The 17,527-nt window shown below is 37.3% G+C and overlaps 1 protein-coding gene across 1 annotated transcript; it reads left to right on the forward strand.

The window, feature by feature from the left end:
* Window positions 1-20: 20 nt before the first annotated feature.
* On the forward strand, window positions 21-17,429 carry LOC144645330 (protein spinster homolog 1-like). Its single transcript, XM_078504872.1, has 11 exons — window positions 21-341; window positions 5,382-5,590; window positions 6,368-6,519; window positions 7,747-7,816; window positions 9,230-9,393; window positions 11,406-11,537; window positions 12,782-12,977; window positions 14,490-14,555; window positions 15,054-15,152; window positions 15,652-16,057; window positions 17,019-17,429. The coding sequence occupies exons 1-10, from the start codon at window positions 140-142 to the stop codon at window positions 16,048-16,050; spliced, it is 1,689 nt and encodes a 562-aa protein (XP_078360998.1). The 5' UTR covers window positions 21-139; the 3' UTR covers window positions 16,051-16,057; window positions 17,019-17,429.
* The last annotated feature ends 98 nt before the right edge of the window (window positions 17,430-17,527 follow it).

Raw genomic sequence — 17,527 nt, forward strand, 5'->3', positions numbered from 1 at the left:
CGTGTCAGGTGGTTTTACAGAGGCTTTGCTGCGACAGAGGAAATAGGAGAGCTCTAAGTCAGTTTCGTTGGAAAATTCATCTATGAAAACGCAGCTTATTCCTCACAGAGTAATATTTTAGTGCTCCTTTCGCCTTGATATGTCAGCTGACGGATTCCCGGAGCCAAAGGTCGAAACAGTTCCAGGAAGCGTTGAAGGTATCGCAAACGACGAAAGCATGAGCGGAACTGTCGTCCGACAAAGATGCTGCTCTTGTGGCCCGAACAAACGGGCTTACATAACGGTGTTTGTTTTATTTGTCATCAACCTTCTAAATTATATGGACCGGCAGACAATAGCAGGTACGGATATCTATTTCAATCAGCTAGCAATATTCAATTTTTAATATTTAAATTTTTTGTATATCTGGACAGTTGAGCAAGTCCCCATATCAATTTGATATTTCTCTCCGTATGCCCCAACGCACGATATCTCTAAGATTATCACTTACTTGTGTCTTTTGTGTGATGAAATTATATCATCAGAGATAAGTAATATGACCGGAAAGTGAAAGAGAACTTCCAGGAAAGAACAAATCTTATATAGACCTCCTTATAGCTATGTATGTAAATATCTTGTTGTAAATCATCCGATGCTCTCCAGAGAATTGTTCATTTGTCTTTCTGAGAATTATTCATTCATATCCACATGAATTTGTTTTAAATTGAAAGAAAGATTTTCAAGACAACAAACAAATAAAGCTCAAGAGGTCTATTGCCCAAGAGACAACATTCTGTGCCTGGCTAAGTATCTCCCCAGGGCGGGGGGAGGGGTACCTTGGAATTTTTGTTTGTGGAGTACCTTCCAGTTCTCCAGATCCTGACCTATTTTCAGGCCAAAATATATTATTTTCCCCATTTTTAGATCTGGACATTTACATATCTATGGTGGCCTACGCCTGCCATAGTGAAATTGCGCATTATTTCTCGTTCTTTTTGCATTTTTTAACTTTGCTGTATAAATTTTTTTATTTTTATTGCTGTTTTACTCTTCAATAAAATACTTTTTCTTACATTTCTTATTTTTAAGTAGAATGATTTTTGTTTTAATCGAAAAACAGTTCTATTTGGTCTCAGTTTACTTTTAGTTTTATTTCGTTTCAGTTTAGTTTCAGTTTTAGTTTAGTTTCAGTTTAGTTTCAGTAAAACCTAAACTGCATCATGGCCTATGAGGATAATAGCCCACAATGCAGTGCACCCAAACAGAAAGTCTTAGATAACTGAGTAGCCTCTAAGTACTTCATGTAATATAACACAAACTGTAACCCCAAATATAAACAAACAGCTCTTCCCTAACCTGAAATCATACCCTCCCTCCCTACTACTGCTGCGGGGGAAGGAGGGCATGATACATTTGCTTGTCGAAAGTCATGTAAAAAAACCAGATTCCGGTTTTTTGTCTGATTGGTCGAGAAACAATACTCAATGGAGCGGTGTGGACTGATTGGTTGTCGTATTTCAACGAGACTTCCGGTCAGAAGCTGGTAATGGCAAAGACGAGTCACGTTTACTGCGAGGACGAGTTCTTTTCTACGTTAGCTGAAGCCCTAACAGATATCAAGTGTAACTCTCTGAAGGCAGAACAAATAGAGTGAGCGACAATGCGTAATAATTTTGGTTCCGTGAAGATGTTTTTGTTGTTCTTCGAAAACAATATCCCAGAGATGTTGGAATGTTTACAAAAGCGATCGATCCTATCTGCCGTAAAACAGCTCTTGTCGGTGAATTCCTTTTTGTGTGTGTGTAAGCTGAAATAAAGGGACGGCATCCAGTACAACTGATAAAAATATGTTCACAAGCGCCATCTCACCTTGCTACTAAAAGCATTTTTATCTCAACACGGCGAAGTTTAAATACAGGCTGTACATATGTATGTACAATTTTTCTCCAGACGTTTTTCACGCCTTGTGGAAATCCGAGTCTCGAATTTGCCGCCAACTACAAAGAGTGGTTTGACAGTTCGACGACACATTAGTTTATTTAAATAAGGGGGCGGCCGGCGGCCGGTTAAATAAATGTATCAGGCGTTCTTTTTTCCCTCTCGCTTTCGTAAAAAGAAAAAAGAACGCCTGATCGCAGGTTAGCTCTTCCCCTATCAGATCTACAGTTATGTATACCCCTATAAAACCACGTAAACCCCTAAACAACCCTGTATATCCCTATATCACCATGTAGACCTCTATACAGCCATGTAGATCCCTATACAGCGATGTATATCCCTTTACAGCCTTGTAAACCCCTATACAGCCATGTATACCCCTATAAAACCATGTAGACTCCTAAACAACCCTGTACAATCCTATACAACCATGTAGACCTCTATACAGCCATGTAGATCACTATACAGCCATGTATATCCCTATACAGACTTGTAAACCCCTATAAAACCATGTAGTGTATAGGGTTGGATAGGGGTAAACAGGGTTGGATAGGGGTTAACAGGGTTGGTAGAGGTTTACATGGTTGTATAGGGGCTTTTGTGTGTATAGGGTTTTACAGCGCTGTATATGATTGGATAGGGGTATACAGTTACATGGTTGTATAGGGATACATAGGTTATAAAGTTTACAGGGTTTATTTTAGGTGATACTTTTGTGTTGTGTTGTATAACATATGAAATGTTTTGCTACGGTGGTTGTTATCTAGAATTTTCCCACACAGAAATTCTACGAAAAATTGTGGACTCCCACAGTAATAGCCACTGCGTATAATAATATTTGACCACAAGTACACTAGTCGATCGTTTAGAGTCATCAAACATTCATGCAACAGTTCATTGTTTTACTGTCTACAGAGAATTTCTTAACATGTAAGGTAAAGTAAAACCTACTTGTCTTGTACATAAACAGGCTTGATTGCTTGCTACTATGAATTTGTGACATACTGACAGCTGTACTGGTGTGACAGAAACAGTCCGCCATATTGAAAAGGATTGTTTGGGTGCACTGCGTTGTGGGCTATGGCCTTCATAGGCCATGATTCAGTTTAGTTTCAGTAAAAAATAAACTGAAACTGAACTGAAACTGAACTGAAACTGAACTGAAACTGTACTGAAACTAAACTGAAACAAAATAAAACTATTTTTCGATTAAAACAACAATCATTCTACTTAAAAATAAGAAATGTAAGAAAAAGTATTTTATTGAAAAGTAAAACAGCAATAAAAAGAAAAAAATTTATACAGCAAAGTTTAAAAAAATGCCAAAAGAACAAGAAACAGTGTGCAATTTCACTATGGCATGCGTAGGCCACCATACATATCTGATGTATTGTAGTTAGTTGTGCCAAAATACGTATTTTGTTCTGTCATTTGAAGGTGAAAAGCTTAATGAAAAGAAAGAAATATATTTATGCAAATACACTCTTGGGTTTGCTTTAATTTAAATGGTATCACATCAGGATACTATCTTCAGACTCATGTAAAAGATGCCTTGTTCTTACTAATTTTCTTGAGTACTAATTTTCGCGATTTCGCGATTTCAAAATAATCGCGAAATTTGATACGCGCGAAAAAACATTGCGCGAAATTTAAACACGTGAAAATTAATACCAAAAAAGTTAATAAAAATTTTAAATGTTTGGAACTCCAACTTTCTACCCTTGAAAATATCTTTCCGTCTTACTTTCGACTGTACCCTTCCTCTGATAAAAGTTTTCGTGAGCTTGTGAATTGGCCAAAACCTGTTTAGCGCAGTCACCGAAGTTTCTGTTTGCAGATTCGTTGTAGTTACACTGAGCCAGACCTTTGTCTATTTTCAGTAGTTCCTTAGTCTTTGACGACTGATCAATAAAACACTGACAAAATCGCGAAATTTAATACACTTTTGGTCTTATTTTACTTGCAATCGCGAAAATTAATACTCGCAAAATTCAGGTTCCGACTTTTCGCGAAATTAAGTACGCGTGAAAATGTGTAAGAATAAGGTAGCACCACCTTGTATAGCTTAATACTAAGCTTATCAGTTGAGTATTCAATGACGGAAGTTCGCGTCCAAGTTTTACCGTAAAAAACTCCGCTGTTGCTATTTGATGTGAGTGCTCAGTCTGTTGCACTTTTCAGTGATTCAACTTTTGTGTGAATGTGACTGCTGACATCAATAGCATGAGATGTTTCCAATGGAGACTAGCTCTGTCACCCCTGACAATAGCAGAGGTTTAACAGTAAAACTTGGGAGCGGAACTTCCCTCATTGCATACTCAACTGATAAGGGTAGTACATGTAAATAGTACTAAGTATTGTATAGAAGTATGCTTTTAAAATAGCTTTTATTTAAATAGTGACACACTAGAGTATCCTTAGTTGTACAGCATTAATAGTCAATTTTGAAGTACTGTTAGATGGTGCAATAGCTTTTATGTGAATGCTCACATACTTGGGTTTATATACAGACTTGAACCTCATATTGAATGGTAGTCGTCACTATACAACTTAAGGACGTTCGCACTTATTGTTTATGCGCATCCCTACTGCGCACATAATTCATGTCGCAACACCATGCCACGCCATACATTGAGTGCGCGCACTGAGTAAAACTTTTAAGAGCATATAGGGCAAGTTGCCGTTCCACTAGAATTGCTTGCAATTGGCTCTCTTAAATGGCCGGTGACCCTTACTTTTTTCTTAACAGATCACTTGTTAATTAATATCTAAGTTTAGGATAAAATGAAAAAATCTATCGAGTGGAAGTGTGATTTTTTTTGTCACACTGATGGTTTGAATTCCACTTTTTGAGTTTTCCTTTTTGCCGTATGACAGTTTCAAATGCATTTTTCTAGGGTTAAGTTTTACAAAAAAGATGGCAAAACTAGGAATTATTTACCCAACAGACGCACTTATACAAAATGTGACTAAGATCGTTAGCCTCCGTTTACTCATCTTCTTTATTTTTAATTATAAACTCTGTAAATCATGCTGAATTATGTGCGCCAATTTTTCAAAATCAGGGTAGTTTTCCACACGCTTTTTCTCTGAAACGAAGTCGGTGACCCCAACTTTTTTTGCATTTCTGACACAAGTAACTCATTATCCGACCACAGCAAAAAAAAATGAAATCTATTGAGTAGAAAATTTGGCGCAAACGTCCTTAAAGGAGCAATGTCACAGTATTTTAAGTCATTTTTCTGATTACTTTCAAATTGAAGGAAATCTCAAAATTATAGTTGTCTAACATAGAAAAACAACAAAGGAATAATAAAAACACCAAAATAACCAAGGATGGTTTTGACTGACGAAGATTGAAACGGATTACGATTGACAAACTTGAAAATACTTGCCAGTTTTTTGAAGATGTGTTGCCCGTCATGTAACTCCTTTAATTTACACAATGATGTTTTTCACACTAGGACTTTTAGATGGCATCCAGAAGTATTTTGATATAGAAGATAACAATTCAGCGGCAGGTCTGCTTCAAACTGTCTTCATTTGTAGCTACATGGTTCTCGCTCCTGTCTTTGGCTACATGGGAGATCGCTATAAGAGAAAGTATATCATGGCAGCAGGGATTTTAGTCTGGTCTGGTACAGTCTATGCCAGTACTTTACTGAGCAAAGATGTGAGTATATAAATCACAAGTGTCACTTCACTTCACTTGTCCCCTGGTGCCAAGTTGGCACGTAGGGCCTCCACATGTGCTCTCCATCGATTCCTGTCTTGCGCTGCAGTGCGCACCTCTCTCCAGGACTGCCACCCTGCTTTGGACCTCTCCTTTTCTACTGTGCACCGCCAGGTTGTTTTTGGCCTGCCTCTCTTTCTCTTTCCCTCTGGGGTCCATGTCAGGGCTGTAACACAGTCATTGTAAAAAGTGTAGTTAGCTTAAAACAAGTTTACAAACCTAAAACTTGAATTTTAAAACAAGCATTTTCAACTTTTTTTAATTAGTTAGTTTTTACATTTTTTTGTTTTATAGTAGGAATTATTTTTAAATGTGTGGTTCCAGAAAATTTCCATATTCCCCCCACAGAAGGGATTGGAAATTCCAAAGAGGGCAGGGGGGGTGGAGGGGTCACTGAGACCCAAAACTTTAAAGCAATGTATAAAGCTAAATTGGAATTTTCAGAGGGGGGGGGGGGGTGGGTCTTAAGGCAAATCCCTTCCATGGGGGATGGATATTTTCTGGAAGCACACAATTCATTTTCTGTAGAACGCCATTAAACCAATGGGAACATCCCAATTGAAACTTTTATGTATGGAGGAACAAATTAACTCCACTCTGATTAGTAATAAGGTCATGGAACTTGTGCACAAAGTTTTTAATTTTTCCAGATGTGCAATTTCTGGATAGAATTTATTATTGGTAGTTTCATGATAATAGACTCTTTGTTACCTACAGGCTTTTTGGTGGTTCCTAATCCTTCGTGGTGTAGTTGGAATAGGAGAGGCTAGTTATTCTACAATAGCACCCACTATCATAGCAGATCTTTTTACTGGAGATATGAGAACAAGGATGTTGTCTGTCTTTTATTTTGCTATTCCTGTGGGAAGGTAAGCAGAGATATGGCTGTACATCTGTGTACATGTATCAGTGGCTATTGTAAAGTTGCAGGTACCCATTTCTGTACAAGCATATTAATAAGTTGTTCCAGAGAACTCCCAGGTTGTTAAGATATCCTCTAGTCATTGTTTGAAGTAAGACATAGTATTACTATTCGTCTCAGACGTCCGTGGACAAGGGCTTTTTTTTCCATCCGCTTCACAGACCATTGGTTTTAGTTTTGGTTCAAAAATTCTGGTCACGTGATGTTTGTGTGGTGCTGCGGTTTGCAAAACACTGATCACGTGATGCCATTTTGGTTGTTCCCGCGGCAAATGGCATCATGTGATCAGTGTTTTGCAAACCACAGAGCCACAAAAACATAATCATGTGACCAGAATTTTTGAACCGCAGTCTAAAACCAACGGTCCGTGAAGCGGGCCGAAAAAAGTCCCTTGTCCACGGACGTCTGAGACGAATAGTATTGTTGTTAGAACATTAGGGCCAAGTAAGATGGTGCAACTTGTTTGCATGCAACAAGGTTAAGACATGTCTGTGACAAGAATTTAAATACATACATGTATTTACTTTATTTGAGGGTGAAAATCTTTTAGCATGCATAGAGAAGCCCACTAATTGGGGACACTCATAAAACACAATTACACTACAACTTCCTTGGAGTTGTTGTGTACGACATGAAAAATGTCATAGGATTTTAAAACATGTTAAAAAACCCATCACATTTCGATAACTATGGAAGTTGTATAAAACTGGAAGCAAACAACCCATGAAACAAAGTTGTACCATTTAAATGTCTGGAAGCAAACATAATAAGGATACATCATAAAAAACATTTCATGGATTCTCATTGTGAGCTCATTCAACAAACAACAGATTTGCAAAGCAAAGCATTTATTTTGTATTATTTTACAACAAAAGACACATATCCAACCCATCCTTGATTGTGTGGTTCCAGAAAATATCCATACCCCCACCATGGAAGGGACTTGCCCTATGACCCCCCCCCCACCCCTCTGGAAATTCCAATTTACCTTCATACATTGCTTTGAAGTTTTGGGTCTTTGTGACCCCCCCCCCCCTCCCTGGAATTTCCTAATTGGAATCCCTTCTGTGGGGGAGTATGGATATTTTCTGAACCACACATTATTGTTTGTTTTATTATAAGTAAGGTAGTTACCTAAAGCATATTAAGTTTTTTTTATTGTCTCTTTTTTCAGTGGACTTGGCTATATAGTAGGAACTGAGGTTGCCTCACTTTTTGACAATCAGTGGCAGTGGGGCCTACGTGTAAGTTTTGTGATAATGAGAATATGCTGCTTACACCAAAATACATTTTAGTCGGGTCCTGTATGACCACTAGAGTGAGTACCTTATTCTTACTAATTTTTGTGCGTACTTATTTCGCAAAAATTTGGGAGCTGAATTTTGTAAGTCTTAATTTTTGTGTTTGCAAGAAGAATTTGAGCAAATAAAAGTGTATTAAACTTCGCGATTTTGTCAGTGTTTTATGGATCAGTCATCAAAGATCTAGACTAAGGAACTATTTGGAAATATACAAAGATCTGGCTCAATGAAACTACAAGGAGCCTGCAAACGGAATCTTTAGTGACTGTAGTAAAGAGGTTTTGGCCGATTTACAAGCTGAAGAAAACAGTAATCAGAGGAAGGGTGCGAGTTGAAAACAGGGCGATAAGGTATTTTTAAGGGTTGAGAGTTGCAGTTCCAAACATCTAATTTTTTTAATGTTTTGGTATATAGCATGGTATTAATTTTCACGTGTTTAAATCTCACGCAATATTTTTTTCGCGCATACTAAATTTCGCAATTATTTTGGAATTGCGAAATTACCGTAATGATTCGATTTAGCGCCCTCCTTTCAATAAGCGCCCCTTCCGAATAAGCGCCCCCCTTCGAATGTGTTTTTGTCAATAAGCGCCCCTATTCCAATAAGCGCCCCCATTCTTATAAGCGCCCCTATCCTAAAAAGCGCCCTATTGTGAATAACTGCCCCTACTTAAGTCATTGACGTCAAATACATAGACTTCTGAACATTCATCGTACTGTACATGTATATATTTACTGCTAAAATGAACAATTCTTTCAAACTTTCAACAATTTGTTACTGTTACAGTTTCTGTAATTGTTAGTTATTTAAGTATTTATTAAAGTTTTGTTTTGAACAACTGGTTGTTTCTCAAAAAATTAAATAATTGCTAATAATAATTGCTTAAACATTTCTTTTTGTAATTTTACAGTTCAAATAAACTTTTGTTGTTGTTGTTGTTGTTAAGCGCCCTTCCTTGAGGTGCCAAAAGTAAATAAGCGCCCCGGGCACTAAATCGAATCATTACGGTAGTAAGAACAAGGTAGATCAAACAGTCCCGGTTCGAGCCCTGGATGGTGTAAACTGTTAATGAAATGACCCATTTTGGCAGACTCAACAGCTTGAGATAAACTATTGCTCTAAACAAAAATGAAAACAGAACCCTAGGCTGTTCATTACAGAAAGGTTCAACTGTATTAGCAACAACATGTAGCAATAACTTTCTGTAAGAAAGCTAATATGCAGCAGAATTTTACATTAGTTTAGACTTTCAAAGTTTTTGAAGCAAATCTAAAGTTTTGTAACAAAAAAATAAATGATTTAAAATTTGTGGTAAAAATATTCAGATGTGGAACTATTGTTTTTCTTACTGTCAGGTGACGCCCATCATTGGTGCAGTGTGTGTCCTCTTGTGTATCTTTGTAGTCCATGAGCCAAAGCGAGGTGCTATAGAAAGAGGAGAAAACCCTAATGCTGTGTCAGCTTCAAACGTCCATCATACAACCAGCTGGTGGGCTGACCTTAAGTATCTAACAACTGTGTAAGTACTAAAATCACTGTGAATAGTCTTAACCTTTAACTTCTCTGTGGGAGACACGGTGGCCTAATGGTTAGTGTGCTGGACTCTGGATTTGGCAGACTGAGTTCAAGCCCTGACCTGGGGTTATTGCCCAGGGGGTGTACTTGCAGTATACATGACGGGGGGGGGGGGGGAGGGGGGGTCCGACGGAGCTTCATATTGCGAACCCAAAAAATACCTGGCATCAAAATTCTCTACCCCAAAAAGTACAAGACATAGCACCTCGATACTGATTTATTCAATGAAACAGACTTTTAGACCTTAAAAAAATACATGACAGATCCAGGGCTGTCACTAATTTTTCAAGTAGGTGGGGAAATGAAAAATGTAGCCGGGGGACAAGATTTTTCTGTATTAGGTTGTTGGGGAGGGGGGGGGTAGGTAGGGTTTGTTCCTTAGGGTTTTTTAGGTAGGTTGGTTCCTGATACAAATTTGTTTTTATGCAATTTTTACACCACAGTAACGTACAACTTTCTCTTTCTCTGCGACATTCGACAAGAATCTGACAAGTTTTCGAAAGTTATCATTTATTTTGGGATTTGAAACAGCCTGACTTGTGACTAACGGCATGACAGAAAAGAAAAGTTGAGGAAGACTGGGAATGAGTGAAAGTAACTCGTGACCAAAAGCAAAAAAACATGGCGTTGGGAACCTGTTGGGAACGTCAAACTGGTTTGTTTTTCTTGAACGAAAACCATTGCTTTGAGAAATTCACACAACGAAACTTTCTGCACTTATGTAGAAAACACAGACAAGCCAATGTTTTGTCATAGAAAGTACATGTAATAATGCATACAAGCCCTGTTCGACTGGCTGATCTGTGTTTATTGACATGTAGCTGATTAAAACAGCATTAAAACAGGCAAGAGGAGAACACACATAATATTGCAAGTTTACAGTTAACTGATCGCCGATTTTATTTGTGTGGAAAGTGTCCATAGTTCAACTATGGAAAGTCCATGTGTGACTATTACTGGGCCACATGAGTCTTGTGCAATTTCCTTCTTGCATCGTCTCGGTAGTCGATTCGAAAGAGAAATGCTGAAGCCCAAACTGTTGTTTCTTCAGTTAAACATAATCTTACCTTGAAGCACAGCCAGAAGATAAGAAGGAATCCAGTTTTATTCATTTATCCACTTTTGCCTTCCGTTTTTTTATGACATTTTCACGCGGAGCTGGAATCTCCGACAACAAGGGAATCCAAATGAAACTAACACGTCGTAAAATCACGCGCTTTCAAAGGAAGATGTCATTGTTCGACATTTACACGTTTTCAATCACAGCCTCGGATGAAATGTCAATCGCTCTCTTTAAAAGGTGAATAATAATTTGTATCAATAAACTATTGGTTTGTCTTTTATTCACAGTTTTGTTATTTGATGTATTTTTCACTTTCCATGTTTTGGTTTTGTATCAAAGTAGCCGGGGCTCAAACTCGTTGTAGCCGGGGAAAATCCCCGGCCCCCGGCCCTTAGTGACAGCCCTGCAGATCTCTTGACCCAAAAAAATACAGAGGGTGTAAATTTTCAACCCCAAAAAATACGTCGGACCTCCCCGTCATGTATACTGCAAGTACCCCCCCTGGGGGTTATTGTGTTGTGTTCTTTGGCAAGTAAATAAGTACTGACAAATTTAATGCAGGGGAAGGTAACTCTATGGTGAACTAGCAATTTCCATCCAGTGTAAGAGGAAATAGTCCTAGTCAGTTCCTGCTAACAAAACTGGAATTAGCTTTAGCGGTGTGGGACACTTACCCTGACACAGGCTTTATCTCTCCTGTTTTACAGTTCACATGACCTTTACCTGCGCTCCTGTAAAACCAACCTTGGCCCTAATTAAGTGTATACACATTACATTCCTAATCCTTTCCCCTCTCTACCCTTGTAGCTTTCATGTTAGCCAGTCAAATTTAACGAAACAAGCAAAGAAACATTGAACTGAAATGGTTACTTTTCGTGATTTTGTTTTAACAGAAAGAGCTTTATTTGGCTGGATCTGGGTTTTACTTGTGTAGCATTTGTGACTGGTGCCCTGGCACTTTGGGCACCAAAATTCTTACTCTATGCAAGCAAAACTCAAGGACTTACATCAGTAACAGAATCAGAGTGAGTAGTACTTACATCTTTAGATACATAATCTTTATTTTCACACAGATTGCTTAAATAAGTTATTTTATTATTTTTTGGTGGTTTACTTCACTTATACACATAATAACAAACTTTGAAAAAACAAGAGTACTTAGATAAAGATTTAATAGTTCTCAGGATGTCAAATAAATTTCATTAATATTAATATAAACACTGCTATATCTAGATCCTCTTTTTTCCGGTTTGGGGGGACAGGCAAGTGAGTGGAAAATTAATTGAATAAATAGCTTCTCTCTGTTGTTCTTTATCCACTGATGTGACCACCAAACGGTTAACAAAATCTGGCCACATTTATTTAATGGTTTGGCCATAAACATCGTTAACAGGGCAATGAATAAGGACCGAGAAACTGTTAATGCAAACAAAATGGCTGTAATAAATGCTGAAGCGGGAATCCACTGTAGTGGTAAAGCATGTATATATAAATTATTTTTGCATTATAAACCACTGCTTCATACACACCTCCCTTTTTACAGGGCTCGAGACTAACTTTTTTGCTAACTAGCCAAGTGGCTAGTGACAGCTTTGATTTCACTAGCCAAAACGTATTTTCTACTAGCCACAATTTTTAAGCATAGTTCTTCTTTTAAGGGGGGGGGGGGGGGTGAAAACAATGTCATTAGGCTTTGTTCTTCACTATAAAAATTGTCCATGTACATGCGTTTTTGTCTACTAGAATTTTGTTTAAAGCTTTACATTCACAGTTTACTTGTTAGTTATATTCTCTTTGAGACGATTTTAATAAAAAATGCGGTTTCTTGCCACTAAAGCCTGATTTTTTCACTAGCCATTTTGGCTAGTAAAAGGCCAAAACCTACTAGCCAAAACTGCATTTTCATTAGCCTTTGGCTAGTTGGCTACCGTTAGTCTCGAGCCCTGACTTTTTTGTCTTTTCCCTGAGTGTTCCTACCCCCACCCCCTATACTACTCTTTTTCTGTGCAGTTCCAGAAAATAATCATATTACCAACAACATGGAAGGCCATTGGAAATCCTGGGGGGAGGGGGGCGGTGGGGGTCTTAAAATCCAAAATTTTTAAAGGAAAGTATGGGGCCTATCTAAAATTTCCAGAGGGGTGGTGATTCAAACCAAAAACCTTCCGTGGGAGGGGTATGGATATTTTCTGGAACAACACAATCCATGTGAGTCACTCAGTGATCATGGTAATGACAGTTAAAATTTCTTTCTTTTTTCCAATTCAAGTATAAGTCTCAAGGTTGGCGTCATCACCTGTGCAGCTGGGATAGTGGGTGTGTGGCTGGGTGCCTTTTTAGCTGCATGGTACAGAAAACGCAACAGAAGAGCTGATGCCATTGTATGCGCTGTTGCGTTACTTGGTTCAGCACCTTTTCTCTTCTTTAGTCTTGTGTTAGCATCAAAGAACATCAAACTCACATATGTGAGTATCTATTTATTAACAGTTGTCAGTTATAAAAATAAATACATTATTGCATGGTTCTAATAAAAATGAATCTCCTTTGTTCCCTTGCTTAGACAATAAATAAATTATTTATTTATTGTCTAAGCAAGTGAACAAAGCAGACTTTTCTTCCAGAACCTTAACTGCTTTTGAATCAGCTAAAAGTGAAACATACTGTTCAATTCCATTCATGTTGGCTAAAAAGTTTGAACAAAATGTCAATATTGTGTGGGAAAAATGTAGGTTATCGCTGTTAGGTAGAGCCCAGCTAAGAAAAACATTCATTAGTCAGTGATGCAAGCTACTAGTCATTCATACGCAGTGAAAATCTTGTGTAGCCCGTTACATTGTTATAAATTAATTTTTCTGGCCCAGACACCCAGCTGAATAATTATTATTATATGGCAAGGGACTGTTACTTGTTGGAAATCTTTGGAGGTCTTCAGACATGTTCAGAAATTAATCAGAAACATTAAGCGACATCTGCAAATCTTTGAACATTTTTTGTTTCTGTCATACATGTAGATCTTCATTAGAGTCATAGTGAGAAAGTAATATTCCCTTGTTCTGCCCTTGTTCTCTGTTAGTAATAGGTTATTATTTGATAAACCCTCTTGCTTACTGAATCCTGTAAACACCCCCGTGTAAGAACCTTGTGGTTTAAGAACCTGCTGGCAGAAATTTGCCATTTTAATACCCCAAAATATAAGAACCTGTTTAGCCAAGCAAATTTCAGCAGGTTCTTATATGTGGGTTATAGAAAATTTTTATGAACATTTTTAACAGAACATCCCAAACTGTATTTACAATTGTAAAATTCATTAAATATTCATGCGGGTGAAAACCAATGCCAGTACCATATTCAGATCATATGTACACAACTGTAAACCCCAATACACATCAAACAAGAGAATTAACTTTTGATACAAACTACTGCTCAGCTAATTAGTATTCATTAACTTTAGATACAGATCTGTACTGATTCGCATAACAATACTTTGAATTCGATTTATTGTTTTCATTTCACAAGTAGAATAAAATATTCGCGTCCGATCTGTATGGCCGTTTACAATGGCTCGCCTATCGGCTCGCCATTGTAAACGCCCATACAGATCTCCCGCTCATATTTTATCTACTACATAAAGAAAAGACAGATTCACATAGACTGTAATTGTCTTCTTTGGAATAAATGCTGTATAATGAAGGACCAAACACATTTTTTTTCTTCTCGTACAATCAAAAACTATGGCTCCTCCTTAGAAATTAAGAACCTACTTAGCCTAAATTACCAATAACTACCCCCAAATACAAGAACCTATTTTGCCAAACTTAGAAAATTGTAGGTTCTTACACGCGGGTGTTTACTGTACTGTAATTTTATTCATCACGTTACATACATGTATTAAGAGATCACAATAACGACCTACTACTGGCCTTAGACACTTTTAAATATGAGTTAAAACTTGCATTATTATTATCAACCAATTACAGGCCCTTATATTCTTTGGTGAGGTGTTACTCTTTATGAACTGGGCACCAGTAGGAGATATGGTTCTGGTAAGACACATGGCAATGATGTTATCAAATTTTGATTAATTTAACAGCTTAACAGCTAATCAATTTAAATAATAATTTTGTAAGTGACCAACAGGTTAATTTTCTTTGTCATATACATGTACATCTAGAGTTGGCATACGTGCTGAATAATGAGATAAGATGGGACGAAATAACTAAAGTAATGTGAAGCTCTTTGATGATTTTTGCTGACCAAAGAAAGAAAAAGAACAACCAAATTACCCTAATTAGACTATCAATAAATTATTTGAAATAATACAGAAAAAAACAATGAGAGTAAAATTAAGATAACTGTGTAATAGTATTACCAGTTTATATTAAGGATATTTATCAGTACGTTAATTTTCCAATGTGGTAGTACCATAAAAATGCTTACCATTGCATAACAGTAATAATTGATTAAATACTGTGCCACTGATAGTGACTTATCCTCTATCAGTTTAAAATTTCAGCAATAACAACAGCATCTTTTGTTTGTAGTATACAATTATTCCTTCACGTCGTTCAACTGCTGAAGCTGTTCAAATTCTTGTCTCCCACTTATTTGGTGATGCAGGTAGTCCTTGGCTAGTCGGTGAGGTAAGAACTCAGTTAATCACAGATCACTGTTTGTATTGTTTTGAAACAAACAAACAAAAAACACTTGAACAAAACTTCACCAATCTACCCGAGGGTCAGGTTTGCAGGACCAAAAAAATTATTGAAAATGGACCTTTTGCAACATACGGTCACATGGCACAAAGTCCACCATACTGAATGGCAAAAGGATGTGACAGCTTTAAGCGACTTTCACTAATACAGTAAAGCTTGACATTTCTTTGTTTTAGATCTCAGTGCATAGCTTGCCCTCCAGTGTTCATGGCAGATTTGTGCATGTTTTGCACCAGATTTTGTACGATTTTTTGCAGCCTGGACAGGGTTGCTTCAGTAAAATGTATGGAAACAGAACCCCGGCATAACAACTCCTGTTATATAACAAAAAAAAAAAATTCCCATTCCCTTTGCCCTTCATATATAGTAGTTATACGTATTGGCAGTAACAGTTAAGAAGGCTGAGCTTGGGATTTTTTTCTTACAGATTTCTGATCGAATCCGAGGTTCAGGGGACAGTGATGCAGATCGTGCAAGAAGCATGGAGTATTCTCTTCTGATGACAACATTCATTTCCGTTATTGGAGGATTCTGTTTCCTTATGTGCTCGTTGTATTTGGTTAAAGATCGTGACGCAGCTGAGGAGTATACTAAAGCACATGACGATGATAGCTCTCTGTTAGGATCAGTGGCATCAGATCATTATGCTGCAACAGGTGATGAAAACCAGGCACTAGCAAATGACGAAGATGATGATGATGATGATAAGCTATTACGAACTGAACCCGTTACTCCTACATCATCTGAAAGAGAGGCATTAGTAGTTCCTGTAGATGTCCATAGTGCTCCACCAGTTCAGGAGGAACACAACAATCAAGTTGTCTAACTAACCGGTAACTTGACATTTAGTGACAATCAGGGCTCGAGACTAACTCTTTTGCTAACCAGCCTAGTGGCTAGTGACAGCTTTGATTTCACTAGCCAAAATCAATTTTAGCCAGAACTTTTAAGCATGGCTTTACATTTTTTTTCCTTTTTTACCAAGGGGGGAGTTGCAAAGGAAAGGCATTTTTAAAATGTTTTCCAGTCCTATGTGAGCTTAGAAGTTACATTTATTTGATCTCTACCTTTTTTCCCCAAAACTTAATATACTGCACATCCTGAAAGTGTTCATGTAATGACCTTAAGCTCATGTTTCATATAAATTGCAACTTGATCGCTGATCAATGTTACAGTGATGTTTTGCTTTTGTTGATTTCACACAAAATTAAAAATATTGGTAGAGGCACTTTTCTGTCATTTGTTGCTTTTGTCATGGAAAAGGCCTGGAAAAAGTCAACATTCACTTGCCCATATTCTTAAATAGATATCTTGAAACAGTGTACTTGTTAGTTCTGTTCTCTTGGAGTCGATTTCAATTAGGTAATTTTTACATTTTCTTTCAACTAAAATGCCTGAAATTTTCACTAGCCATTTTGGTTAATGAAAGGCGAAGACCTACTAGCAAAAAGTGCATTTCTACTAGCCTGTGGCCAGTTGGCTACTGTTAGTGTCGAGCCCTGAGTAATATGAATGTTTTATAATAATTATTTTATTTAACAATATTAATAGATTTAATAATTTTAACAATAACTTTGAGAATATTTACAATTAGAATAGTTTTAATGATAAATTGTTCTTGCTAGCATACATTAATTTTGTGCCAGCAAAGTGGTGTGATGTAAAATGGCTGGTGATGTTCTACTATCAATTTTAGCTGAATGAACACATTGGCGTTATCAGTAATTGATAATTCATTTTAATCACTTACTTCATTTCAATTATTGAAATTAATGTAGTTAAACCTCTCTGCAGTGGCCACCCTGGGGACGGAATTTAGTATGAGTGGCTCGTTTGGAGAAGTGCACATTTGACCAGACAAAAGAAGGAACAATTTAAGAGTTTTGATGCTGTGGCTGTCATGGTGATGTCATAGAAGTGGCTGGTAACCCACTTTGCTGGCTAGTTGAATCGTCAAGTGTTGGCCAGTGTACATGCAGCAAATCTTTTATAATGGTGTTGATGTTTTGGACCCAATAATTATTATTTGATCCAAAAAGCCTGAATATTGTATAGAGTATTGGTTCACCTTTAACTCTGAAATTGCAATAGAAGTTTCCAGACTCCACCAAGCAAAGTGTAGCTCGTTACATGTGCAAGAATCTAAAGAATGAGCCGTTTTCAAACCAAGCACTTGGTACTTATTTTCTGTTATTTTGAGCTTATGCTTTACAATTCCTGGTTTCATCTGATAGTAAAAAAAAATAAAAAAACTTGACTGGAATTGTTGCACAGTCATATGACTGTGCTCATGCACAGGTAAA

Source organism: Oculina patagonica, chromosome 3, assembly GCF_052425735.1.
Source record: "Oculina patagonica isolate OP01 chromosome 3, crgOcupat, whole genome shotgun sequence".
NCBI lineage: Eukaryota > Metazoa > Cnidaria > Anthozoa > Scleractinia > Oculinidae > Oculina > Oculina patagonica.

Coding starts and splice junctions, on each gene's coding strand:
- LOC144645330 (XM_078504872.1), top strand. CDS start 140: ATGTCAGCTGACGGATTCCCGGAGCCAAAGGTCGAAACAGTTCCAGGA. Junction 342..5,381: donor GGACCGGCAGACAATAGCAG/GTACGGATATCT, acceptor TTTTCACACTAG/GACTTTTAGATGGCATCCAG. Junction 14,556..15,053: donor CAGTAGGAGATATGGTTCTG/GTAAGACACATG, acceptor TTTTGTTTGTAG/TATACAATTATTCCTTCACG.